This window comes from Dendropsophus ebraccatus, chromosome 1 (assembly GCF_027789765.1).
Source record: "Dendropsophus ebraccatus isolate aDenEbr1 chromosome 1, aDenEbr1.pat, whole genome shotgun sequence".
NCBI lineage: Eukaryota > Metazoa > Chordata > Amphibia > Anura > Hylidae > Dendropsophus > Dendropsophus ebraccatus.
This window is the reverse complement of record NC_091454.1, coordinates 222,140,709-222,167,724: the sequence shown is the minus strand read 5'-3', so window position 1 is coordinate 222,167,724 and position 27,016 is coordinate 222,140,709. Positions and strand designations below refer to the sequence as shown.

At 42.0% G+C, this 27,016-nt stretch overlaps 2 protein-coding genes across 2 annotated transcripts; both read right to left on the bottom strand.

Moving 5' to 3' along the window:
• Positions 1-5,833: 5,833 nt before the first annotated feature.
• On the bottom strand, positions 5,834-16,318 carry LOC138784983 (extracellular calcium-sensing receptor-like). Its single transcript, XM_069960676.1, has 7 exons — positions 16,235-16,318; positions 11,304-11,548; positions 10,675-10,966; positions 8,464-9,291; positions 7,328-7,555; positions 6,851-6,974; positions 5,834-6,753 (listed from the first exon to the last, which is right to left on the bottom strand). The coding sequence occupies exons 1-7, from the start codon at positions 16,316-16,318 to the stop codon at positions 5,834-5,836; spliced, it is 2,721 nt and encodes a 906-aa protein (XP_069816777.1).
• Positions 16,319-16,840: 522 nt separating this feature from the next.
• Positions 16,841-27,016, bottom strand: LOC138784967 (extracellular calcium-sensing receptor-like). Its single transcript, XM_069960675.1, has 8 exons — positions 26,805-27,016; positions 26,385-26,676; positions 24,036-24,185; positions 22,745-23,572; positions 21,606-21,725; positions 18,359-18,586; positions 18,054-18,177; positions 16,841-17,757 (listed from the first exon to the last, which is right to left on the bottom strand). The coding sequence occupies exons 1-8, from the start codon at positions 27,014-27,016 to the stop codon at positions 16,841-16,843; spliced, it is 2,871 nt and encodes a 956-aa protein (XP_069816776.1).

Sequence of the window (27,016 nt, the reverse complement as noted above, 5' to 3'; positions counted from 1 at the left end):
GTGAAATAACTTTGTTCTTACATCACACTTTGCTTCCGTCCCAGAATCCTCCTTTTGCAGAATTCCAGCATTGCACACCTTTGGCATTCTAGCTATTAATCTGTTGGGGTAAGCTGGAGAAATTGCCCCCCACGCTTCTAGAAGCAGCTCCCACAAGTTGGATTGGTTGGATGGGCACTTCTGGCGTACCATACGGTCCAGCTGCTCCCACAACAGCTCAATGGGGTTCAGGTCTGGTGACTGCGCTGGCCACTCCATTACCTATGATAGAATACCAGCTGCTGCTTCTGCTGTAAATAGTTCTTGCACAATTTGGAGGTGTTTAGGGTCATTGTCCTGTTGTAGGATGAAATTGGCTCCAATCAAGCGCTGCCCACTGGGTATGGCATGGCGGTGCAGAGTGATAGCCTTCCTTATTCAGAATCCCTTTTACCCTGTACAAATCTCCCACCTTACCAGCACCAACCCCAGACCATCACATGACCTCCACCATGCTTAACAGATGGCGTCAGGCATTCTTCCAGCATCTTTTCATTTGTTCTGCGTCTCACAAACGCTCTTCTTTGTGATCCAAACACCTCAAACTTGGATTCATCCGTCCACAACACTTTTTTCCAGTCTTCCTCTGTCCAATGTCTGTGTTCTTTTGCCCATCTTAATCTTTTTATTTTATTGGCCAGTCTCAGATATGGCTTTTTCTTTGCCACTCTGCCCTAAAGCCCAAAATCCCGCAGCCGCCTCTTCACTGTAGATGGTGACACTGGTGTTTTGCGGGTACTATTAATGAAGATGCCAGTTGGGGACCTGTGAGGCGTTTGTTTCTCAAACTAGAGATTCTAATGTGCTTATCTTCTTGCTTAGTTATGCAATGCGGCCTTTTTCTACTCTGGTTAGAGCCTGCTTGTGCTGTCCTCTGAAGGGAGTAGTACACACCGTTGTAGGAAATCTTCAATTTCTTAGCAATTTCTCGCATGGAATAGCCTTCATTTCTAAGAACAAGAATAGACTGTCGAGTTTCAGATGAAAGTTCTCTTTTTCTGGCCATTTTGAGCGTTTAATTGACCCCACAAATGTGATGCTCCAGAAACACAATCTGCTCAAAGGAAGGTCAGTTTTGTAGCTTCTGTAGCGAGCTAGACTGTTTTCAGATGTGTGAACATGATTGCACAAGGGTTTTCTAATCATCAATTATCCTTCTGAGCCAATGAGCAAACACATTGTACCATTAGAACACTGGAGTGATAGTTGCTGGAAATGGGCCTCTATACACCTATGTAGATATTGCATCAAAAAACAGACATTTGCAGCTAGAATAGTCATTTACCACATTAGCAATGTATAGAGTGTATTTCTGTAAAGTTAGAACTAGTTTAAAGTTATCTTCATTGAAAAGTACAGTGCTTTTCCTTCAAAAATAAGGACATTTCAATGTGACCCCAAACTTTTGAACGGTAGTGTATGTTACAGGAGGAAGAAAAGGAAGGGAGGAGATGATGGAAACCTTTATATATGTTACAGGAGTAAGAAGGGAAAGGGGGGACATGATGGAAACCTTTATATATGTTACAGGAGTAAGAAGGGAAAGGGAGGACATGATGGAAACCTTTGTATATGTTACAGGGGGAAGAAGGGAAAGGGAGGACAAGATGGAAACCTTTATATATGTTACAGGAGGAAGAAGGGAAAGGGAGGACATGATGGAAACCTTTATATATGTTATAGGAGGAAGAAGGGAAAGGGAGGACATGATGGAAACCTTTATATATGTTACAGGGGGAAGAAGGGAAAGACAGGACATGATGGAAACCTTTATATATGTTACAGGAGGAAGAAGGGAAAGGAGGACATGATGGAAACCTTTATATATGTTACAGGAGTAAGAAGGGAAAGGGAGGACATGATGGAAACCTTTGTATATGTTACAGGGGGAAGAAGGGAAAGGGAGGACAAGATGGAAACCTTTATATATGTTACAGGAGGAAGAAGGGAAAGGGAGGACATGATGGAAACCTTTATATATGTTACAGGAGGAAGAAGGGAAAGGGAGGACATGATGGAAACCTTTATATATGTTACAGGAGGAAGAAGGGAAAGGGAGGAGATGATGGAAACCTTTATATATGTTATAGGAGGAAGAAGGGAAAGGGAGGACATGATGGAAACCTTTATATATGTTATAGGAGGAAGAAGGGAAAGGGAGGACATGATGTAAACCTTTATATATGTTACAGGAGGAGGAAGGGAAAAGGGGGGACATGATGGAAACCTTTATATATGTTACAGGAGGAAGAAGGTAAAGGGAGGACATGATGGAAACCTTTATATATGTTACAGGAGGAAGAAGGGAAAGGGAGGAGATGATGGAAACCTTTATATATGTTACAGGAGGAAGAAGGGAAAGGGGCACATGATGGAAACCTTTATATATGTTACAGGGGGAAGAAGGGAAAGGGGCACATGATGGAAACCTTTATATATGTTACAGAAGGAAGGAAAAGAAAGGGGGGACATGATGGAAACCTTTATATATGTTACAGGAGGAAGAAGGGAAAGGAGGAGATGATTGAAACCTTTATATATGTTATAGGAGGAAGAAGGGAAAAGGAGGACATGATGGAAACCTTTATATATGTTACAGGAGGAAGAAGGGAAAGAGGGGGAAATGAGGGAAACCTTTATATATGTTACAGGAGGAAGAAGGGAAAAGGAGGACATAATGGAAACCTTTATATATGTTACAGGAGGGAAGAAGGGAAAGGAGGGGCATGATGGAAACCTTTATATATGTTACAGGAGGGAAGAAGGGAAAGGGGCACATGATGGAAACCCTTATATATGTTATAGGAGGAATAAGGGAAAGAGAGGACAAGATGGAAACCTTTAAATATCTTAAAGGCCCAAATCAAGGAAATCAAGAAACTTAAAACAAGAGCAGGAGCATAATCTGAGGTTATTGGGTAAAGATCAGAACAAATATTAATTTACTGAAAGAGTAATTGATACTTTCAGATGCAGAATCTGTTGGTGCTATACAAATAAATGTTATTATTATTATTTTTATAGCAGATGTGGTTTTATTGGGTTCAGAATGTTGCATAGAAAAGATTTTCTTTTTTAGTTTTTTTTTAATGGTAAAACAAAACTAAAATAAGGCAAATTTGGGATTATTGCGATTATATTGACCCGCAGAATAAATTTAGAATGTCAGAAAATGATTTCTCATCAGTGGAAAACTTTTAGGGTCTTATAAGCAGAGGAGGAAGAAATAATAAGCCATAAATATAAATTTGGAGGGTTGGTTTTCAAGTGCAAAATTATCGACAAAAATTCAAAAAAAAAAAAAAATTCCACTTTTTTACTTATTCACACTGTTGATAGCTACACTAAATAATAAGTGTCATCCTATGTCTTTGAGCAAGAGAAAATTTTCCTCTATGCATGACGAGTACTTACATTCTCCGGTGTCTTCTAAGATCACGCCAACGATGCATGTCTCCAGTACAGTATATAGAGACTGCAAATTACTCATGATCGGGGATCTCGCTACTGTATACACAAAATAGATAAATGAACAACAATCCTCAGAGACCAAGTCCCCACTATGGACCTTGGGACAGAAGAAAATTAGACCAGAGCAGATGGGATTTTCCAGGTGGAAATTACATTTTTATGATAGGTAATAGCACAGTGCAGTGAATTGCCGTTCAATAATGTCCAGTAGGTGATGACAAGTGGGAAACACTGGGCAGGGCGATTTTTTGAAAATTTTTGGTAAAATTAAACAAATAACAAGCGCTCACCTTCCCAGCTCCAGCGCTACTGCTGCGTACCGCTGCTTTGAGTCCTGGCTAGAGACGGGACCCGGGTCATGACGTATCAGACCCACTCAGGCATTCAGCAGCCGAGGCAGGGCCCGGTTATGGCCGCTTACTTGCTGAGCGTGCCTCATACATCACAACCTGGGTCCCCTCTCTAGCCAGGAAGCGTCTGGGGATAGAGGGGACTGAAACTGCAGTACACTGCATCAGTGCTGGAGCCGGGGAGGTGAGTGCACGTCATTACTTGCAGCCTCCACGGCACTTTTACAAAAAAATTGCCCTGCCCGGAGTTTTCCTTTAAAATGATTTCATGTTCCAAACTGTTAACATTGTTAGATGCTGTTAGATCAAAGAGACACATGATACCTTTCATATATCTGTCCATAGAAAAATATTTTTATTATCCAGTGCAAAGAGTCAAAGAGGCGTCCCCAGAGCTGTAGCACGTCTTTGCTTCCCCTCACATCCAGCCCTATGGGTCTATGAGATCTGCAAATCATTTCATTAGAATTTTATTTACTGTTCTATTTATGTTCTTAAATTTATTTATTTATTATGATTTTATTGGCACCCTAGGCGACTTAACTCTATGACCTACGGATGGCACATGTAAAGCACTGCAGTACAGATCTCCCAGACAGTGTATTATGCACGCCGATTAGGCACAGGCAGAAATTGGTTGCCTTCCGTAGTCAGCAGACTAAAGGCCATTCTTAGGTCTCCGGCTGCCATTGTTACCATCATCACACAGTGGTCGCTTTGTGAGGGAATCTATAGGAAACAGTAGGGAGTTGTCTTCTTCTGTTAACCACATAAATCCCATGGTCACTTTTGACATGATATAAAAGGTTCAATGACCTATGTAGATAGGAGGAGCTCCAGTCCTGGCCACTGCAGTAGGCACTTGAACACAAGACACTTGACTTCCCCTAAACCTGTGCCCCCTCTTGGTACTAATTTAGCCAGGAAAATCTATAAAATATGTCCCCCTTATGGCTGCTGTGAATGTACTCTATATGGCCAGAAAGGGTTTATTGTAGCAATGTAAAGTGAAGGGTTCCCCAAAGGTGAAAAATAAAATGTATGGGTTCCATTGTGGGAAAAGTACAGGAATGGATGCTTTAGGCTCACATAAGTACTTACAATTATTGGATGGATACCTGTCTTTGGTATTTCCTTGGTCATATCATCAGACTCCTAATTGAGTTGAATATAGACTGAAGGGGCCACTTGATATGCTGATTTTGGTAGTCTTCGGACAGGAGTCATCCCTTCGCTAGGTCTTTCCCTAGAGAGATATATGGCTTGTCCTGTGTTTTGAGACTAACTGGCTCTGTGGACCTTTTTGCATACTGATATTTCTCAGGGGGTAATGCACCAAGGATTTCACTGTATTTATCTCATTAACCATCAGCCAACAGTATCTTCTTTGGATGGCCTACTGGAGATCAGTGATCTGTTTGCCATATTGATCTACTAGGCATGGCTCCCAGAATCCTGCTCCACACTGATGAGGGTCAACACCCCGAAACATCTCTCTGTGGATTGATACCTGGCTTTTGTATTTGCCTGGTCATTTCATTAGACTCGTAATTGAGTTGGATATTGACTGAAGGGGCCACTTAATTTGGTGGTTTTGGTGGTCTCTGTACAGGAGCCACCCCTTTGTTAGGTCCTATCCTTGAAGGATATCTGGCTAGTCCCGTGTTTTGAGACTTGTAACTGAGACTCTGTGGACCTTTTTGCATATTGATGTTTCCCAGGGGGCAATGCACCTAGGATTTCACTGTAATGAGCGCTTTAAACAGCAGCCGACAGTGTTTTCTTTGGCTGGTCTCCCTGGGATGTTTGCCAAACTTATACTACATATGTTTATTAGAGCCATCTCCAAAGTACGATGTGTTAGGTGATTGGGTTAGGACTATGAAAAGTAAATTCAGTGATGTATAATGATCTACCTTAAGTAAAGTTTTATAAACTATAAAACACACATTAACAATTATATTATCTTCATGTCATTCATGGGTTTGGACCCTCACATTCCTCACAAGGTGCTCCCGAGAGTTCTTGTAAGGTTGGAACAAGATTATGAAACATTTAGGAAGGAACATACAGATCACCAGAGCCCAACTGGAACAAAGAATGGCAAATATCTCCATAGCTACAGTGTACTTTCCTTGAGCGCTAAGGTAGGCTGGAATAAAAGACACCCAGACACTAAGGAAGGCCAGCATGCTGAAAGTGATGAATTTAGCTTCATTGAAGCTGTCTGGTAGTCTCCTGGCCATAAAAGCTACAATGAAGCTGATAGATGCCAAGAGGCCAAGATATCCCAACATGCACCAAAAGGCGATAGGTGACCCTTCATTACATTCATAGCTGATGATTGTGGGTTGTGCTTGTGTACTAATGTACTGGGGAAATGGAGGAGCAAGTGACACCCAAATGATACACAAGAGAAATTGTAATAAGGAACATAGGAAGATAAATGAGAGAGAAACCCTGAGACTCGTCCATTTCCTCAGTCGGCTGCCCGGTTTTGTAGCCCAGAAGGCAAACACCACCATGATAGTTTTGGCCAAGATGCAAGAAACACAAAGGGCAAAAACAATCCCAAACGCACATTGTCGTAGGAGACACTTCTCAGCCTGGGGCGGACCAATGAAAGCCAAGGAGCAGAGGAAACATAGAGACAAGGAAAGGAGAAGAAAGCAGCTTAGATGGTAGTTATTTGCCTTCACTATAGGAGTGTTCTTATATTTTATGAAAAGTCGTAATATGGAAGCAGGAACAAAGGAGGAAAGGACTGTAGTCACTGCCAAGGTTAATCCCAATGCTTCTTCATAGGAGAGAAATTCTATGGTCTTTAGGAGGCATTTGGATTTGTCAAGGTTTGGCCACTGATCCCATGGACACTTGAGACAATCCAAAGCATCTAAACAAAATAACAAAATAATTTTACAAATAATTCATTTAAAAGGAATTATACTTTCACATTAAGTGTACTGTAGAAAAGTCATATAGTTTGTTACCCGTTTGGTTTGAGATTTCTCCTTGAGGACATGGAACACATTGAAAACAGCAGACAGGTTCTCCTCTTCTTGTTGCCTTCCTAAAACCTGGAGAACAACTCTGGCTGCAGACCGAGCGAGGAACCTAAGAGTAGAGATGAAAGGGAAAAAATAGCCGTCTCTATTAATTTTTTGTTATACTGTAGTGGAACTTCTTATTCCCCATGCTACACAAGCCATCAAAGATGCATGGTACCATATACTGTAGGATAAATATAATTACCCTAGAACCCTCACCAACTGACCCTAGGGCCTTAAAGGTCAGAGAACTGGATTTAAGTACTTATCATGCCTCTGTGATGCCACAGAGAGCTATAAAGGCATCTTTATTTACATTGGCCATGTCCAGTTACAGAAATTTAGTCATGGCCGCCACACTAGAACACTCTTCATCTGACCTATCAGGTGCCTGCCCAGATTTATCTGTATTATTCTTACCATCTGTTCTCCGGCAGGCCACTGAATGATACTTGAGTTTATATGAAAAACTTGATCTGAAGATCTTGTAGTATCATAGCTTCCAATCTTGACGTGTTTTATAGTATCATCTGGGCCCAGTTGCCAGTTGACTATATCATAAACTGCAGGTGAGTCTCCATTCTTGTCAAAATATAGTTCCTGACCACTACTTAGTTTTAGCCTTGCTTGCTTTATGTAGCGTAGAAGCTGTGAATAAAAAAGGCAATTGGAGATAAGGACAAGTTGGACATATAAACAAACAGAATTTGAAATTTATAATTTATTCCGTAAAATTTTGATCAATGGATGTTTCACTATTGGAAATTACTTTAATCACATGAACATGTATTCTGTTCTGCCTAGCCGTGTGCATGAATAAGTGAGGGCTTAAATTGGTGGCACAGCCAAATGGAAGCAGGACAATACAACGTAGAGGCTAGGATAGGAGGCCATCGGAAGGTATCTATGGAGGATTAAGTGGAGGAGTAGTTCAGCTAGGGACAGAGGATAGGGAAAGTATAGAGTACCTTTATGGGTCTTAAGGAAGTGTACAAGGAAGAGATGGAACTTCAGTTCTTGACAGACCAGCTTTAATCTATTCACACACACAAATTTTATTGACAGATGAACCATTTCAACAAAGTAAAGACTAGCAAATAAATACCACAGTCTGAGCTGGCTTTGTTGGTATATAAGGCATGATAGGCTTTCTGCACGCTAAACCTTTATTGCTTTCATGGGTAAAAGGGTCAATTAATCAGAGTTGCAAAAAATGATAAATATTGTCCAAGGGTGGCAGCATTTTTTATTCAGCTTATTTGGCAGGAGTAGTTATGCCCTATCCACAGTATCTACAGCATAGGGAATTGCTAAAAAATCATGGGGGGTGGGTCACACTGCTGCCCCCCCCCTTGATCTCGAGATCGGGGAACCTAAACCCCCACTGTATGGAGCTGCAGGCCATGCAACACCGTTCTTTCTCTATTGGATCGCCAAAGAAAAGCAAATGCTGTGGATACTTTGGACAGGACAAACTACCCCAGATGGAAGTATCTCTTTAACATTAAGATCTTGAAATATATTTTTCTATAACTTTTATCTCAAATATAAAATACCTTCCAGTGCTCAAACTTGGAAATATCAGCGCATGTTTGGTTAAGAGCTGCATTTTCATCACTTTGACAGGATATCAGGTCTTTTAAGGCCATGGCAATGATCTTTACCGCTGTGTAGGCATTATATGTTACTCTTAAATGGTCAACGTTATTGTAGCTGTTGGTTACGTTCCTGAGGTCCTCTGCTCCTGTACATGGTGTTACTGGAGAAGATAAAGAACTTGTGATGTTCTCCCCAATAAATTTACAATTAAAAGTTTTTTCCCAGAGAAGTTTTGCCCATGTTCCTCCTGAAGGCATGGATGGATGAACATTGTTTAGGAAATCTTTAAATCCATGAATTGTCCCACTGCTTACAGCCAGACCAATCGTGCCCAGAACAAGTTTTGTGTTTATTCCCTGGAATAATTTTGAAGTTGACATGGTTTCACTGACAACAAATATTCTTTGGTTAACATCTTGTCTAACCATCTCAACTAATATCGGAAAAAAGTCAATGTCAATGTTAGGGAAGACAACTAGAACCTTGGCTGAAGATTGTTTTATTATACTAACAACGTGTGGAGCATTACGATCAGCTCGATTTAAGATTATGGTCTCTGTGAAGGCCACACATGCTCCAGCCTTTATTATCTCTTGTCTAACAAGTTGAATCCCTTGCTGGCCATAATCATTGTCTACAGCCAGAAGCCCTATCCAAGTCCATCCAAACTGCAAAACCAGCTGAGCCAGACCTTTGGACTGGAAAACATCACTGGGAATAGTCCTGAAGAAGGAGGGGAACTTTCTTCGGTCACTGAGGAGAGGGCTAGTAGACCAATGGCTAATCTGTGTAGAGAATAATGGTTGTAGGTAGGATTACTTGTCAACAAAGTAACTGACCCTAGTTTACTCTGTGACCCTTTTGTTGTCTATCTCACCAAGCTCTGTCCTGCCACTTAACACTTCCCTATATCAGTGCGGGCAAAAGGACCTGCTTGCCTAGTTAATCAGTTGAGATGCCATTGTGACGCCTGCTTTTTCCGAGCAGGCATATCTAGCTCAGTGGGATCGGGGCTCTATAAAAGTGGTAGTGGTTAGGCGAGGGAGGTCATTAAGTGTTATATTAGCTAACTGAAAAATTCTTTAGTAGTCATGCTATATTTCATTATACAGTACAGAACAAAAGTTGTCTGTATTTTCATGACTATGAAAATTGTGGAATCACACTGAAGGCATCAAAACTATGAATTAACACGTGGAATTACTGTATATACTTAACAAAAAAGTATGAAACAACTGAAAATACAGTATGTCTTATATTGTAGGTTCTTCAAAGTAGCCACCTTTTGCTTTGATTACTGCTTTGCACACTCTTGGCATTCTCTTGATGAATTGGTCTTGATGAAGACTTGAAATGGTAATCCAACAGTCTTGAAGGAGTTCCCAGAGATGCTTAGCACTTGTTGGCCCTTTTGCCGTCACTCTGCGGTCCAGCTCACCCCAAACCATCTACAATTGGGTTCAGGTCTGGTGACTGTGGAGGCCAGGTCATCTGACGTAGCACCCCATCACTCTCCTTCTTGGTCAAATAGCTCTTACACAGCCTGGAGGTGTGTTTAGGGTCATTGTCCTGTTAAAAAATAAATGATGGTCCAACTAAACACAAACCGGATGGAATCTCATGCCGCTACAATCTACAATTTTCATAGTCAATGAAATACAGAAAACTCTTTGAATGAGAAGGTGTGTCCAAACTTCTGGTCTGTACTGTAGATAACCACTGTTGAAAATTCATGGTAGTGTCCATCTAGGGTATGGTGTGTCTACCAAAAGAAATTCTTCTGAAAATCCAGGATTCTTTTTAGGTTCATTGTAACCTTACATTACATTCACAGGTGAACGCCTGAACATTTAACAACCCTCTTTTGCCCTACTAATATTTGCTGATAAGGTTGGCCAATAAAAGGACCCATTTAATACACTCATGGACAATCTTCATTATCGTATAAGTGTCTATGCCATCCAGGCAATCCTTTGCTGTCCAAGTTCATCAGTCCAGTCCAATTATCGATACCCTTCTAAATAAGTGACTACTTAAGAATTCTCTGGCTTTCTTATTTAAAGCCTTACTCTCATTGCCCAATATGTTTCTGAATCTATGACTGAACATTGAATCTATGAACAGAACATTTATTGATCTCTTAAACCAATGTATCAAACATTTCCTACCTGAGGGTATCTGAGAAGTCCCAGAATATGAGCCATGAGAATAGAATATGTAGACGATGCATGACCAATGACAGAGCTTAAAGGGCTGTCGACAAGACATCTGTAGTTGGGGACGGCTTTGCTCTGCCCCGTTACCACCTGCAACGTTCCAGCTAAGCTTTGCATGACAGTCAGGCAAGGATCATAGGCCTGGAAACCCAATGTGATGTTTGGGAGAATCTCGGGATCGCTGTTGATCTCTTTAATTGCAAAGATCGCTGCTTGGAACTGTTGGTAGTTTTCAAGACTAAACCTGTAGATAGAAAAAATATTAGAATTTTTAGAATATGTAAAATCAGTGGAGATATAAACTCATAATAAATGATAACTTCATGTTTTCTAAAGTATAGATCAAGAAGTTAACAAAGGGAACACTATGGCCATAGGATAATTTTGAAGATTATGTCTGTGTAAGAAAAAAGTTTAAGATAAAGGCTACCTGAAACTAGGAGCAAGAATACATCTAAAACACAGCAAAAGTATGTGCTACCCAAGCGCTGAGTACTCGGAGTTTACAATAGTCAAGTCCAGGTAAGGGTCAGGCACTGCTATACAACAGCCTCTTTACAAAAAATGTAATGGTTCCTTACTTGGTGCAGGTGGTCCAGGGGGGTTTCTCAGTAAATGTGTAAGGAATATACACACTGTCCACATGCAGAGTTAACATAATACCAATTATTATATCTCCAGCCTGTTCTATCCCCTCCAGCTCCGTTTTTTCCAGACCGCATTGGGAGGTTTTGGTGAATAAGGCTTGAATACATTGAGAGAGGATGAGGAGTATCCGGATATAAGTATATGTGCTGATCATGTTTCTCTTCGTAGTCAGAAGTGTCTGGAAATATAATTAGATTGTAATTAGTACATAGGCTTAGTGTCCTGCCCGATACTTGGTGTTGTATAATATAGGTGTAATATAGAAATTTACTATATAACTAATCTAGTCCTATTACCTATGATTATTGCCCCTTCTTATTACCAATCAATTCCCTGGCTGCAATTCCAGTATCTACAAAAAGTACATTATCATACAAAACTGTCTACATCCAGCTCCCTCCATACATCTTTGACTTAGTCTTGTGCAGGGCCGTATTATCAGCCGGACGACGGGTGCCTAGTGGTGAATACGGCCGTGGTCTTGTGATACCTCCTTATCTGACAACTCCCTTCTTCTACAGGAACTTCCCTCCCTTTCTGTCTCTGCCCCCCCCCCCCCCACACACATCATGGCTCCTCTGTATCGGTGCACCTGAATCTTACCTGAAATTTCTGATAGAGCCGCTGACTTTTCAATCTGAAGATGACTTCTTGAGCTAATCCTGTGAATAACCTACAGTACATAACTGTGCCCAATACATTTGTATGGACCTCTCGAACCCCATCAGACCGCACTCTCAGGCATTTACAGTTGTCATTTTCAAATTTACCACTGCCACTAAATAGACCATTCGGCACTGTCAGTGCAGTACTATACGTAATAGGAATATATACTGTATTTAATGTGCAATATATGAACCAGATCATAACTAGGGAGAAAGAATGTAAACACACACGCACAAACACGCACAAACACACACACGCGCACACACACACAGTTCTGATATCTACACTCACTATAAACTAAGTAAAAAGTGTGATCCTATAGTGTGATGTATATGTGCCAGGAGAAACAATCCTATATCATGCATGCCGACTACTTACAGTGTATTGTTCAATGTCTTCTGAGATCACGCCGAGGATAAATGTCTCCTATATATAGAGACTCATGTGTTATACGCTGACTGTAAATTACATATGATCAGGGATCTCGCTCTGCGCTAAACGGTTAAGTAAATTATAATTCTCAGAGGTGAAGCCCTCACAACGGACCTCGGGGCAGAAGAAAATTTGACCTCTGTGCAGATGGGACTTTTTAGTTGGAAATTACATTTTCATGTCTCCTATGATGGGTAATAGCTACATAGGGAAAGGTAGTAGTCACTGTGACTGCAGTGGATTGCCATTCAATGATGTACAGTAGACAATTGCAAATATGGTCATTGGTCTTTAGTCTTTAGTCCTCCTTGTTGAGTTCGGGGTCATGTGAAGAGGTGGTCAAGGTATAAGAACATGTCTGAATTGTTCTTATGGTTATTTAACCATGGTTCCATGGGTATGGAGTGGCCCATGAAGTGTAATTTGTGGGCCGCCCACCATTATGGACCATGAACAGGGAAGAAGGTCATAAAAGTTTGTATATTAGCCTGGTCTGGGATCTACAATTACATGCATCATGCTACCACAAAATAAAGTAGAGCCTATACTATCTGCAATTACAGACTATCTGCTGACCATATATTACATTCATCTGCAAGGGCCTGGGTTTACAGTCATAGGTTATGTTCATACAACATAGGGCTATGTTCACACTACGTAAATTTCCGGCCGTAGCGCGCTCCGTGAATAAGCGGCCGGAGATTTATTTAGTTTGCGTACAATGGAAAGTATACGATCTATTGCCGCACAGTTCCCACTACGTACGAACTTACGCCCGGATCGTATGCGGCGCCGTAAAAAATGAACCATTGTTTCGGGACGGAAATGCAGTCCCGTACGTAGTGGTGATTTCTTCATTTTTACACCTTTTTGTGCCGATCCAAAAGGTTCTGTGGGGTGTCAGGGGCTAGGCGAAGATATCCCAGTAAAAGACCGCTGTCAGATCGCTATGTACGCCGCTCGGGAAGCGTACGTAGCTTAGGGGCGTAAGTTCACGGACCGTACGTAGCCGGCCGCAACTTGTGTAAATTCCGGCCGGAGTTTTACACGTATATGTCCGGCCGCGAAAAATATGTGGCCGGACATATACGTAGTGTGAACATAGCCTAAAAGTACGTCCGTTGTTGCAATCGGCAATATGCTCCAGCCGGGATCCCTCGCGGTGCCGGAAAGAAATTACATTGTAGAAAGAGGAAATTCCCACAGCATCCACAGTGAAATAGAGTGTTTTTATTCACACATCAGGGTACAGATAATGCAATGTTTCGGCCTCCTGGCCTTTGTCAAGCTTGACAAAGGCCATGAGGCTGAAACGTTGCATTATCTGTACCCTGATGTGTGAATAAACACACTCTATTTCACTGTGTATGCTGTGGGAATTTCCTCTTTCTACAATTGCGAGTGCTCATACCAAGGATTGTGAGCCGGCCTGCGTGCATCCTGTATATATGCCTTAGGTCATTGTTGGAGTGTCTCCAAGGTGCTGTTGGCCTTTTTAGGTTTTTTTTGGCAAAGAAATGACATGTCAGTTTTCTGCGGCCACAATTCATTGAATAGCTGCCATAGAAAGGCATGTCAGTGCACACTGTGAAGCGAGCGGCTCCGGACACTTGCTTTATAGTGTGCTATATGGAGTCCTGATGCGGGCGTGTACTGATGCGCCCGCTTCAGAACTCTGTGGCTGGAATTATCATCTGGCCAGTACTGCAGTACCAACCGGGATGATCTTTGCAGAGACCAGCTGTTCCGTGACCCGGCCGGGTCACGGAACGGTTTGTCTGTTCCGGCATGTGAACATGGACTTACCATGTAAAGTGGTGCTAGGTTTTTCAAGCCTCTGGTGGTTCAATGTTGTTGTATAATCTGTATGTAGAGGTTAATATAGAGGCATAGCCTGCTAGATAGCGTTCAAGTATCTCTTGCCCCAATATATCTTCATTGATTTAGAAGTGAGATTTAGATGACGTGACATCAGGGATAGTTGCAGGTCATTTATCAGTCTTCTGCAGCTAGAGGAGCTGCAGGAGGCCGGCCACTGTCAGCAAAACCTGGGAGCAGTGCTATGGGTACGAGAATGGGTAGGTATACATTGTTTATTGTGTCAATGATGCTCTTAGAGTGAACTGCGGCACTTATTGAATTAGAAGGTCATAGGATACAAATATGGGCAATGGCTGCAGTTCACACTAGTGAGTGCTGCAAGTCATTCTAAAAGCATTGTTGCTATAGGAGACTGTTAGGTAATCCTGGACTTGTAGAGCACCGCATGTTATCCTGTTCAGGTACATGACATAGCCCCTACCCCAATAAAAGTTTAAATTGCCCCTTTCCCATTTTATATATAAAACGCACAAAAATAAATTACCAATAAACATATTAATGATCAGACCGTTCTATCTACACAAAGATGGTACCAATGAAAAATAGAGATCGTGGCACAAAAGATAAGACCCCCAAACAGTCCAGCTACAGTCTGCTTGCACTCTCTGTCCTGGTTCCTGTGTTTCTGCTGTGGTGTTTCTGTATCCTGGTGTTTCTGCTGTCTGGCCCTGCACTCCCAGTTGTATTCCAGTGTGAACCTGACCCACTGTTTGTACCAGCTATCTGTTCCATTACCAAGTTACCTGCATAGTGTGAGCTGCACCGTGTAAGCTGCAGCATGTTGGCAGCACCTGTGTCTTGATCTCCAGCATCTGTCACTTGCATCTAGAGTGTCCAGTGTCTATACATTTGCCTATACTGTGTATTTGGCAACTTGGGTAGTTACCACCCTTTCCATCTGGTCTGCCAGGACCAGCTTCCACTTATTCTGTTTGTCTCAAGAGGCAACAACCTGGCATGTTCTCCGGGAAAGCCTATCTCCACCATCAGGAGTATCTTGTGTAGAACAACACACTTTGGGATAGACAGTCATGTGGCACAGTGGGTTTACATCCAATGATCCTGACGTTCTGTAATTTTTTTTTCTTACCATAACTCAAGTAGAAGTCTTAAATAGACCTTACATCTTGCTGTCACCAGATTGAGTATCACAGCAGCAGTACGTGGATTGTCTGGCTCTGGGCACTTTCCCGATTGTCACAGCAGCTTACACTGTTCACACAGCAGTGAAAAAGAAAGGGTGCACTGATTTTAAGAGTCTCTGTCCCACTCGGGTACATCTTCGGTCAAGCCCGTAACTTTTGATTTAGCCCCCCTCCTCTCCCTTATTTCACTGTAGGAAATCCCCTTGTTTGTTAGCCCTCTGCCCAGTAGATCGAATACAAATGTTGGGTATCTGTCCTGGTATTCCCTCCAGTAGATAGTGCCCCCATGGTGCACATCTCCCCTAGTGTCCCCCATGGTAGGCAAGGCATCTCCCCTGGTATCCCCCATAGATAATGTCCCCTGAAATAGGCATCTCCCTTAGTATCCTACTCTCCCCCTTCCCCACAGTACAAAGTGTCCCCTATCGTAGGCATCTGCCTTGGTAGTATGAGGACAGCTCAGGAGGCCCAGTGGTGGCTGTGGCTGCTATGGTGGTAGTTATGCATCTGCCCTCTGTGATGTGTCTTATAGTTGGTAAATGAGTCGCCCATGGTGTTGGTTGTGCAATGATACATCCAGAAACTGTTTTATCAAAATGATAGAGAGGTCTTTACTTTAATAAACTTTACAGCAGAAGAAGTTCTTTACAGGCGTTAGTGGAACCAACCTCTTATTCTGAGAAGGTGAGTGGTTTATTGTAAGCATAGATGTAATTGGACCAACTAGCAGCATCACATACCAGGTACGCAATTTGTATAGTCATCAGAACCTGTTTGCCATCATAGACAGCATGCTGGAGGCTGATCTGAGACCTGGCAGGCATGGCTACCTCTGGCTGCTAACAGGACACCTTGATAACTTTGGGGGTGCTGATAGGAAGCAGTAGTAAAAACAAAAAAATCATCTAAAGCACACTGTCTTCATTGACTGTGGGATCTTAGGGATTAAATGCCCAGTTCTGAAAAAGCTTCAGTCCTGGCCACTGCAGCAGGATACCAGCAACATGGTGCAACCTACTTAAAAAGTAACTATGAAATCTGGCCCACTACTAGCTGCTGTAAATTTACATGATGTAGTCAGGAAGGGGTTAATGTAGCGATCAGCCTAAGGACTCCCCAGAAATGAAAAAAAAAATTCTGAGGTTACTGTATTGTAAAAAGTAGAAGAATCACTCCATTAGGACCATATGCGATACTCTGCTGCAGAAGACACTGTAATATTGGATGTGTAAGGTTATTAGGTTATAACTATGAGAAATCAATGAGTAGAATGTTATCATTGCGATCTACTTAAAACTTCATATTACTACAAAACACACATAACAAAAGAACATGTTATCTTCATATCATCCATGGGGTTGGACTCTTGCATTCTTCAGGTGTTCTCGAGAGTTCTTGTAAGGTTGGAACAAGATTATGAAACATTTAGGAAGGAACATACAGATCACCAGAGCCCAACTGGAACAAAGAATGGCAAATATCTCCATAGCTACAGTGTACTTTCCTTGAGCGCTAAGGTAGGCTGGAATAAAAGACACCCAGACGCTAAGGAAGGCCAGCATGCTGAAAGTGATGAATTTAGCTTCATTGAAGCTGTCGGGGAGTCTCCTGGCCATAAAAGCAACAATGAAGCTGATAGATGCCAAGAGGCCAAGATATCCCAACATGCACCAAAAGGCGATAGGTGACCCTTCATTACATTCATAGCTGATGATTGTGGGTTGTGCTTGTGTACTAATGTACTGGGGAAATGGAGGAGCAAGTGACACCCAAATGATACACAAGAGAAACTGTAATAAGGAGCATATGAATATAAATAAGAGAGAAACTCTAAGACTTGTCCATTTCCTCAGTCGGCTGCCCGGTTTTGTAGCCCAGAAGGCAAACACTACTGTAATAGTTTTGGTCAAGATGCAAGAGACACAAAGGACAAAAGCAATCCCGAATGCACACTGTCGTAGGAGACACTTCTCAGCCTGGGGCGGACCAATGAAAGCCAAGGAACAGAGGAAACATAGAGACAATGAGAAGAGAAGAAAGCAGCTTAGATGGTAGTTGTTTGCCTTCACTATGGGAGTGTTCTTATATTTTATGAAAAGTCGTAATATGGAAGCAGGAACCAAGGAGGAAATGACTGTAATCACCACCAAGGTCGATCCCAATGGGTCTTCATATGAGAGAAATTCTATGGTTCTTGGGAAACATTTAGATTTCTGAAGGTTTGGCCACTGATCCCATGGACATTTGACGCAATCCAAAGAATCTACAATAGATACATTTTTTTTTACAATTTAGTATAAAATTATATCCTGAAACTTAGGCTACGGTCACACGTTCCATAGTGCTGTCTATGGCCACGGACCTGTAGTTACTGATAGCACTATGGAAATGCATCTGTAGTTGTCTGCAATGCATGGACCTATTCATAGAAGAATAGCGATTCGTGCTTTAATCGCAGTTCTTTTTTCTGCATGGATCACAGCTCCATAAGATGTCTGCAATTGTGGACAGACTTTGTGGACGTGTGAATGCAGCCTGTACATAACAACTGTTTCTTACCTGTTTGGTTGGAGATTTCTCCTTGAGGACATGGAACACATTGGAAACAGCAGACAGGTTCTCCTCTTCTTGTCGCTTTCCTAAAACCTGAAGGACAACTCTCACTGCAGACCGAGCGAGGAACCTGAGGGTACAAGAACTGGAAATAAAAAACTATCCTTAGATGTTATTACCTAAGCCACACATGACGCCATGATGCCATACATGACACCCCTTACATTTTTTTAGAGGTGACCATTAACTGTAGGAAGCATAGGTGAATTAAAACAGTATAATAATTTAAAAATACTTTCTATCTCTCTTACCATCTGTTCTCCGTCAGGCCACTGAATGTTACTTGTGTTTATATGGAAAACTTGATCTGAAGATCTTGTGGTGTCATAGCTTCCGATCTTGACGTGTTTTATGGTGTCCTCTGGGCCCAGTTGCCAGTTGACTATATCATAGACTGCAGGTGGGTCTCCATTCTTATCAAAGTATAGTTCCTGACCACTACTCAGTGTGAGCCTCGCTCGCTTTATGTAGCGTAGAAGCTGTGAAAACAATAATTATAGACGAGGATTAGTTGAATTTATCAACATAAATGTATGTAATAAGATTTCAGAGAATGAAGTAGAGATATAGGGGGACATTTTTTTAAAACCTACATACTCATACGCTGGTCCTCGTGATGTGGTGTTGATTTCTGCCGGTAGAAGGTTACGGTAGAAGGCAAGAACCTGTTCCTTTTCTGTGGCATGTGCCACTGGCGCGCCTTTCATAGATGCCTCACCCCCCATATTGCCTACATGTATGCTTAATTGAGGACTTCGGATAGTGGAACAGCCTAGTTGAGGCCTGACATGAAGGACTTTTAGCTTGGATTGGAGGAGAAGTATTTCTTTTAAGGACAGAGGATAGGGAGGTGTTGTAAATCTTCATACCCTATAGAGAGCCTAGAAGGGGGAGATGGAACGTCCCATCAGATGAGCTTCAGTTTTCTTTCCTGCCGTAAATCGAATGACTATATACTGTATGTGAATGGGATGGGCCTTTGCTCTACTTTTGACATGAAGAATGGAAGGTATGGCAGGGCTATATAAATATGGGTCTCATACAGGGGACTGTCAGAGGTATCGTTCTCTCATCTTCCCTTTGGATGTTACTTAAAGTGAGTTATGAATATGATGTTGTTTCCATTGAGGTCTCAGGAATTGTAGTGTTTACAAAATTGTGTGTTATCAGTGATTGTAACCTCTGTCACCTTTTGTATTTCATACAGTAACAGTGCCCACACACATCGCAAAAGTCGCCTTATTAGTGCCAACAATTAATAAAAGTGTCCCTTTTACGGCCTCACACATTATTAGTTCTCTTCCATTAATTAATTCCCCCACAGTAATAATATATTGCTCCCATAGGCCCCCTTTTATATACTGTTTCCATGGCCCCACTCTCATATGTACTTCTCCCATGGCCCCGCTCTTTCATATATGCTGCTCCTATGACCCCCCTCTCTCTTTCATATATGCTGCTCCTATGACCCCCCTCTCTCTTTCATATATGCTGCTCCTATGACCCCCCTCTCTCTTTCATATATACTGCTTCCCACAAGCCTCTTCTCTCACATATACTGCCCCCTATGCCCCCTATATTGCGCTCTCTAAGGCCTCCGCCCTCACATACAATTGTCTCTATAACTTTCTCCCTATGTCAAATCACAGCAGAAGTCAGTAATGTCTAGTCATCTCTCCTAGCTACAACGTCTCGATGTCCCACCCCAGTCACTGATTGGCTAAGCGGGCAATCACTCAGCCGGGTATAGCTAGATGTTGCAGCAAGGAGAGCTTCAGAACACCGGTGGCTGTCAATGGCACTTGTTATGGGGCGACTTTACGGGGTACGAGGGTGTGTGTGACTTTGCATTTTTACACTTTCATAGGACTTCTCCTTTAAGTCATTTGTGTTCATGGAAATGGTGATAATTACAGAGTTTGGAAGTCTGCATTCTTCTCCTCCTTCCTACCATGGTCCTATTCTTGGTAAATAGGAAATGCCATGAATATTATTGATGGGAGACACCTTCAACCACATCTTCACTACTTTGTGGTATCTCCGTGTAGAAGATGCCACTAGCTTATATCATGTCAAGAACATTGTGTGCTCCACTCTAAGGACAGGGTGTGTAGAAGGGGGCACTTATGATATTTCATAGAGATGAGCAAGGCGGGCCGAACTTCTGGGACGTATGAACAAGAACCATTGTCATTTCAATCCCGTTGTCTTCCTGTTCCATGGGGAGTCACGACTAACCCTGTTTTCTAGGCGGGACTCAGGCTGTCTCCACCTTCCCCACGAAAAGGGAAGACAGCGGGATTCAAAAGCCAATGGTTTGAGTTCGTACAGCCCAGGTTTGCTCATCTCTATTATTTAAAATGTGATCGACATCTGCTGCCTGTCCTCTTGGCCAGGACGAGCTACCTTTATTGGTGAATGCACATGTTTGGGTAAAGATTTAACATAAAATGTAGAGATGTAACATAAAGGAACCAAACAGGAGAGGAAAAAGGAGGGAGAAGAGGGCAGGGGATACCACCTCTGATTGAGAGTTATTATGTCACTATTTCCGAAGTGGTCAATTCCAGGAAAGGATCCATCTTATTATTAGTCAGTCAGAGACACTATAGATATAAGAAAGAAAGTGGCTGTTCAGTCGCCCTACCATGGTTGTGAGAGGGATCGAAATGAGTTGTAGGAGCAATATGACAATGCAGAAATTTTCACCAGTCTATATAATAGTCCAACTTCCAAAGCCATTGAGCAACAGAAGGAGTTTTAGTGCTTTTCCATAAAGTAGGGATCGAAAGCTTAGCCCCTGATATTAAGAGTTGAATAAGTCGCTTTTGGCAGATGAAGGAATGGGATGTTCATTAAAACATTCTCAAATGTTGGGCTAAGGGGGGTTTGGCAGAGGGTTGAGATTTCTAGAATCCACTAAACTTGCATATAAGTCCTTCAATGAGTGCCATACCTACAACAGAGATCTGAAGTGGAATGGTAGTAGTGGTTTTTGTTCTGGTGTAACATACCATCTAGTGATAATTTTATATGCATTTTCCTGCAGTTTAACATAGTGTGAGGGCCCATGTGAGTATTGATATATAACTGATGTCATTTTGGGTAAAGTAAAGCCTATGGCTTCTGACTCATTGCTAATTTTTGAGTTAGAAAAAGAACCATATTGAGCTAGGATGTTCAAAAGAGCTGGAAAGCTTGATTCAAGGTTGGATGTAATTATTAAAAAGTAATTGGCAAAAGCTGCTATTTTGTGGTGTTTGCCTACTATGTCCACTCCCTGTATGGAAGAGTACAGTCTTATAGTTTAAATCAAGGTTGTCTTCACCAATATGAACAGGAAGGGGGCAATGGGCCCCAATGTTCCCAGTAACACTGAACAATTTTTTGTTTGTCTGGAGTGTTGAATGAGGTAAAGTATATGCAGCATAACTTTCCCCTCAATACCCCCTACAAATCCCACTTATTCTGGATCCAGAAGGAGGGGAAGGAACTTACTGATATCATGCTGCCAAAAATTTTAAGATCTACAGGGTGGACTGGAGTTCTACCAAGGTGAGGGTTTCTGAAAGAAGCGACCACAATTTTCTTCACCATTTTCATGAGGACTTCGTTGCTCTAGGGAGGAGTAGAATTTTACAAATTCTGATTATATCTTTACTGTTGTCTTTGCTTTGTATAACTTGTATAGATTGGATGTATGTTTTTTTTCTTTCTTTTTTTAGAAAGATCCCTTTTCTGTTGCACTAATAATCCAGTGTTACAGGAGTTTAATATGGACAGACTGGGGTTTACCACCAATCATCAGGAACCTGTGCAGTTAACATGAGCAGCATCAGCAAGTGTCCTGAGCTGGTTTCTGAGTTGATAAATCATACTGGTCAGCTCCTGGTGGCAAGTTGTCTGAACCATAGGTCCCCTAAGGTCATTGATTCCTAGGAGGTCCTTCAGAACTTTTCCCTTCTAAGATTAGTGCTGGTTACAGAGGTTACAGAAGAAATGTCCCTCAGAACAGGTCAACGTGTCTACTCAGGGTATTGTAGTTTTTCAGCTTGGTCACGAGAGGCAACTAACTTCTCACTGACTCCTTATGCTCATCTAACTACTCTCCTCTTCTAAACTCAATTCAACTCTCATACTGTGTGCCCAGGTACTATGAAACATAACCAAGATATAACTATAGAATACTGTAAGCAATACAGTCTACTTCTGCACATTCATTATGGGTAGGGGGTGGGGGGAAATTAAAAAAGAAAATATGTTCACCCCTTTCCCACGTTGCGCCTTATCAACAAACTCCGCTACATTGCCAGGTGTCCTCTTCTTCTGGTTTCCAGGTACATCACGACCCGGATTGAATATCACAAGCGGGTGGGATTTACCCCACTCAGCCAATCAGTGACTGCAGCGATGTCCTTTCCCAGTCACTGACTGACTGAGCGAAGCATCCATCAACTTGGTCGTGACGTAGCCGGAGGAGAGCTAAGAAGACAGCCAGCTTGGGTACAGGAGCTGAGCGGGCAATGGCAGAGGTAAATATGACTTCTTTTTAATGGTCCCTCATTCCCAGCCCGTAATAACTTTTTGGCGCTGTGCCAGACTTCCCTTCTCATTTTTTTATTTGAAATATAAAATACCTTCCAATGCTCAAACTTGGAAATATCAGCACCCGTCTGGTGAAGACTGGTAAATTCATCTCTTTGACAGGATCTTAGGACTTTTAAGGCCATGGCGATAATCTTTACTGCTATGTAGACATTATATGTGACTGCTAAATGATCAACGTTGTTGTAGCTGTTTGTTACGTTCCTAAGATCTTCTGCTCCTGTACATGGTTTTACTGGAGAAGATAAAGAACCTGTGACATTGTTCTCATTAACAAATTTACAATTAAAAGTTTTTTCCCAGAGAAGTTTTGCCCATGATCCTCCTGAAGGCATGGATGGATGAACATTGTTTAGGAAATCTTTAAATCCAGGAATTGTCCCACTGCTTACAGCCAGACCAATCGTGCCTAGAACAAGACTTGTGTTGATTCCCTGGAAAAATTGTGAGGTCGACCAGGTTTCGCTGGCAACAAATAGCCTTTGACTAACACCTTGTCTTACCATCTCCATTAATATTGCAAATATATCAATGTCCTTGGAGAAGACAATCACAACCTTGGCTGAAGATTGTTTTATTATACTAACAATGTGTGGAGCATTGCGATCTGCCTGACTTAAAATAATGGTTTCTGTGAAGGCCACACATGCTCCAGCCTTTATTATCTCTTGTCTGACGAGTTGAATCCCTTGTTGGCCATAGTCATCGTCCTCAGCCAGAAGTCCTATCCAAGTCCATCCAAACTGCAAAACCAGCTGAGCAAGACCTTTGGACTGGAAAACATCACTGGGAATAGTCCTGAAGAAGGAGGGGAACTTTCTTCGGTCACTGAGGAGAGGGCTAGTAGACCAAGGGCTGATCTGTGTAGAAAATAATGGTTGGAGATGTGTTTACATGTCAACAACATAACTGACCTTAGTTTATTCTGTGACCCAACACACTTCTCACTTTTGTTTGGTGGTTTGGCAGCCCAAATTGTTCTAGTAACATCATCATTATTCCTCATTTCTTTAGGCCAGAATCCTTTGCTGTCCATTTCCCTCATTCCAGTCCTGTTGCAGCTGCTAAATCTATGACTCCATGATGATCCTCTGCTCTTCTAGTTGATGGATCAAGTCCTAGTCTCACTGTCCAATATGTTTCAGAATCTATTACTATGAGAACATTGATCTCCTAAACCAACGTAAGAAACATTCATTACCTGGGGGTGTCTAAGAAGCCCTAGAATATGAGCCATGAGAATGTTGCATGACCAATGACAGAGCTTAAAGGACTGTCCACAAGACATCTGTAGTTGGGGACTGCTTTGCTCTGTCCCGTTACCACCTGCAATGTTCCTGCTAAGCTTTGCATGACAGTCAGGCAAGGATCATAGGCTTGGAAACCCAACGTGATGTTTGGGAGAATTTCCCGATTGCTGTTAATCTCTTCAATGCCAAATTTGCTGCTTGTAGCTGATAGTAGTTCTCGAAACTAAACCTTTAGATGAAAAAAATATCAGTATTTTTAGAATGTGTAAAATCAGTGGAGATATCAACGCATCATAAATTATAACTTCATCTTTTATGATGTGTAAATCAAGAGGTTAACAATTAAATCATTCTGAGCCTTCTGCACTTTTTATTCAGTTTACCCCTCAGCTATAAACATTGCAGCTGATATGATATAGTTATATAGACAGAAGATTATGTCTGTGTAAGAAAAAGGATCAAGATGTCGGCTGCCTGAAACAAGGAACAAGAATCTAAAACAAAGCAAACGTATGTTCTACCCAAGTGGTGAATATTCGGAATTCACAATAATCAAGTCTTGGTAACCATCATCAATATTACGTTTCCTTACTTGGTGGGGGTGGTCCAGAAGGGTCTCTCATTATTTTTATTTTATAGAACAGTTATGCACACTACAAAATATAATATGTTTACTCATTTATTTTTATTCTTAATATATAAAATAGGAAGGGGGGGGCATGTAATTTTTTTTAAAACTTCTAAAATGTAGGTCCCTACCAGGGACTATTGCCTAGAAGTAAGTAACTATGACTCCCCTGCAGTCACAGTCGCAATTTCTGCACCTCGTCATGAATAGTGAAGACCAGTTTTGGACTGGGTCATCTGGGGCCCACCAGAGGAAAATTGGGGGCCCACCAATGAAGAACTAGTGAGAAACAACACGTCAGTCAGTGTCTGTGCAGGTTCTAAAGCTGGGGGCCCACCGGAGCTGGGGGCCCTCCAGTCCTATGGTGGGCCAGTCCGACACTGGTGAAGACCCTGCTGTTGATAGCATCCAGCCGTCACTCTCTATGAAGTGAGCTCAGCTCCTGAGCTGGCTTCAGAGAGCCCCCTGGACCCTCTGGAGTACCGTATACATCATGGGTCCTTAAAGGGTTTATATTGTACAATTTTAACTTGTTGTGTTTTTTTAACTTTTCATATCTATTGTTTATAAAATTTATATCTATTATCATATTATATATTTAAACACAGTAATACCTCGACTCTCAAACACCTTCATGTTTGAACAAAATTTCCCCCTAAGTTTTGTTTGGTACTCGAACATTGTTCGCTATCCCAATAAAATCAGGGGAGATTACTGTCAACCGAACTATTATTCAGCTGATAATCATTGAGGTGTTCAGGAACACCAAGGTTACAGTAGAGGGGATCCCCGTCATAAGGAAGTGAATCCCTACTCTAAAGGGGTGTTCTCTGCAGTTGCGGCAGAGAGAGGCAGGAGCGGGGGATTGTTTGAGCTTGCTGATTCAACCTTTCTCCTCTTCATCATAAGGAACACCTCAAGCCTTCCCCAGCTCTGTGGACCCTTGCTCCGGTGCCAGCTGCCCTTCCCACAGTTGATCCTGCAGCCACCGGCCAATGCTTTCCTTGGGTAACCAATGCTTCTTCCGGCCACGGGGAACAGCTCCTCCAGCCTGCCCCAGCTGCCGGCACCCACCTCCAGGCCTGTACTTCATCCCGTTACTTTTGCACTGCTACTTATTACTCTGCACCTGACCCATGGAGAGTAAGAACCAATAAAATACATTTACATTGTTCCCTATGGTAACACACAGCTCAGTTCTCGAATTGCTCACTTCTGGAACAGCCTTCCAGAACCGTTTGGGTCCAAAAACAGAGGTATTACTGTAAGAGAAAGAATTTCTTGAGAGCCTACCATAATTTACACAACACTCCATCTGTCCTAATCGGTGCAGGAGGCAGCTAGTGCACTCTAAGTTCTCCATCCTATATAAATTACTTTACATCACACACCCCTGAAATAGGTTGAGTCACACTTATTTTTGAATTTCTACAATTCTTTTTGGGTTCATTGGAACCTTACATTACACGCACAGGTCATAAAAAGGACTAACACCTAATTTAACAACCCTCTTTTGCCCTATTATTATGCTGATAAGGTTGGCCATTACAGGACCCAATGGACCCACTCATGTCTAAGCTTCATTATCACAGTAGGGCCTATGTTATCCTTGGAATCTTCTGATGTGTTAATTCATCAGTGCAGTCCAACTCCCAATACCCTTCTAAATCTGTGACTACATAAGCTTGCTCTGGACCTTTAGTTGACCAGTCCAGCCTTACTCTCACTGCTCAATATGTTTCTGAATCTACAACTAACACTGATTGATCTCTTAAATTATCAAACATTTTTTACCTGAGGGTATCTAAGAAGTCCGAGAATATGAGCCATGAGAATAGAAAATGTAGATGATATATGACCAATGAAAGAGCTTAAAGGACGGTCCACAAGACATCTGTAGTTTGGGACGGCCTTTCTTTGTCCTGTTACTGCCTGCAATGTTCCTGCTAAGCTTTGATGGACAGTAAGGCATGGATCATAGGCTTGGAAACCCAACGTAATGTTTGGGAGAATCTCAGGATCGCTGTTAATCTCTTCAATGGCAAAGATTGATGCTTGGAGCTGCTGGTAGTGCTCAAAACTAAACCTTTAGATAGAGAAAATAGAATTTTTAGACTGTTCGGTATTAATAATAGTCAAGTCCTGGTAAAGGTCAGGCACTGCTATACAAGAGCCTCACTAAAAAATCCCATCGTCAATGTTACGGTTCCTTACTTGGTGCAGGTGGTCCAGGGGGGTCTCTCAGTAAACGTGTTACGATTGTATACATTGTCCACATGCAGAGTTAACATAATACCAATCAGTATATCTCCAGCCTGTTCTATTCCCTCCAGCTCTGTATTTCCCAGACTGCATTGGGAGGTTTTGGTGTATAAGACATGAATGAGGATGAGGAGTATCCGGATATAAGTATATGTGCTGATCAT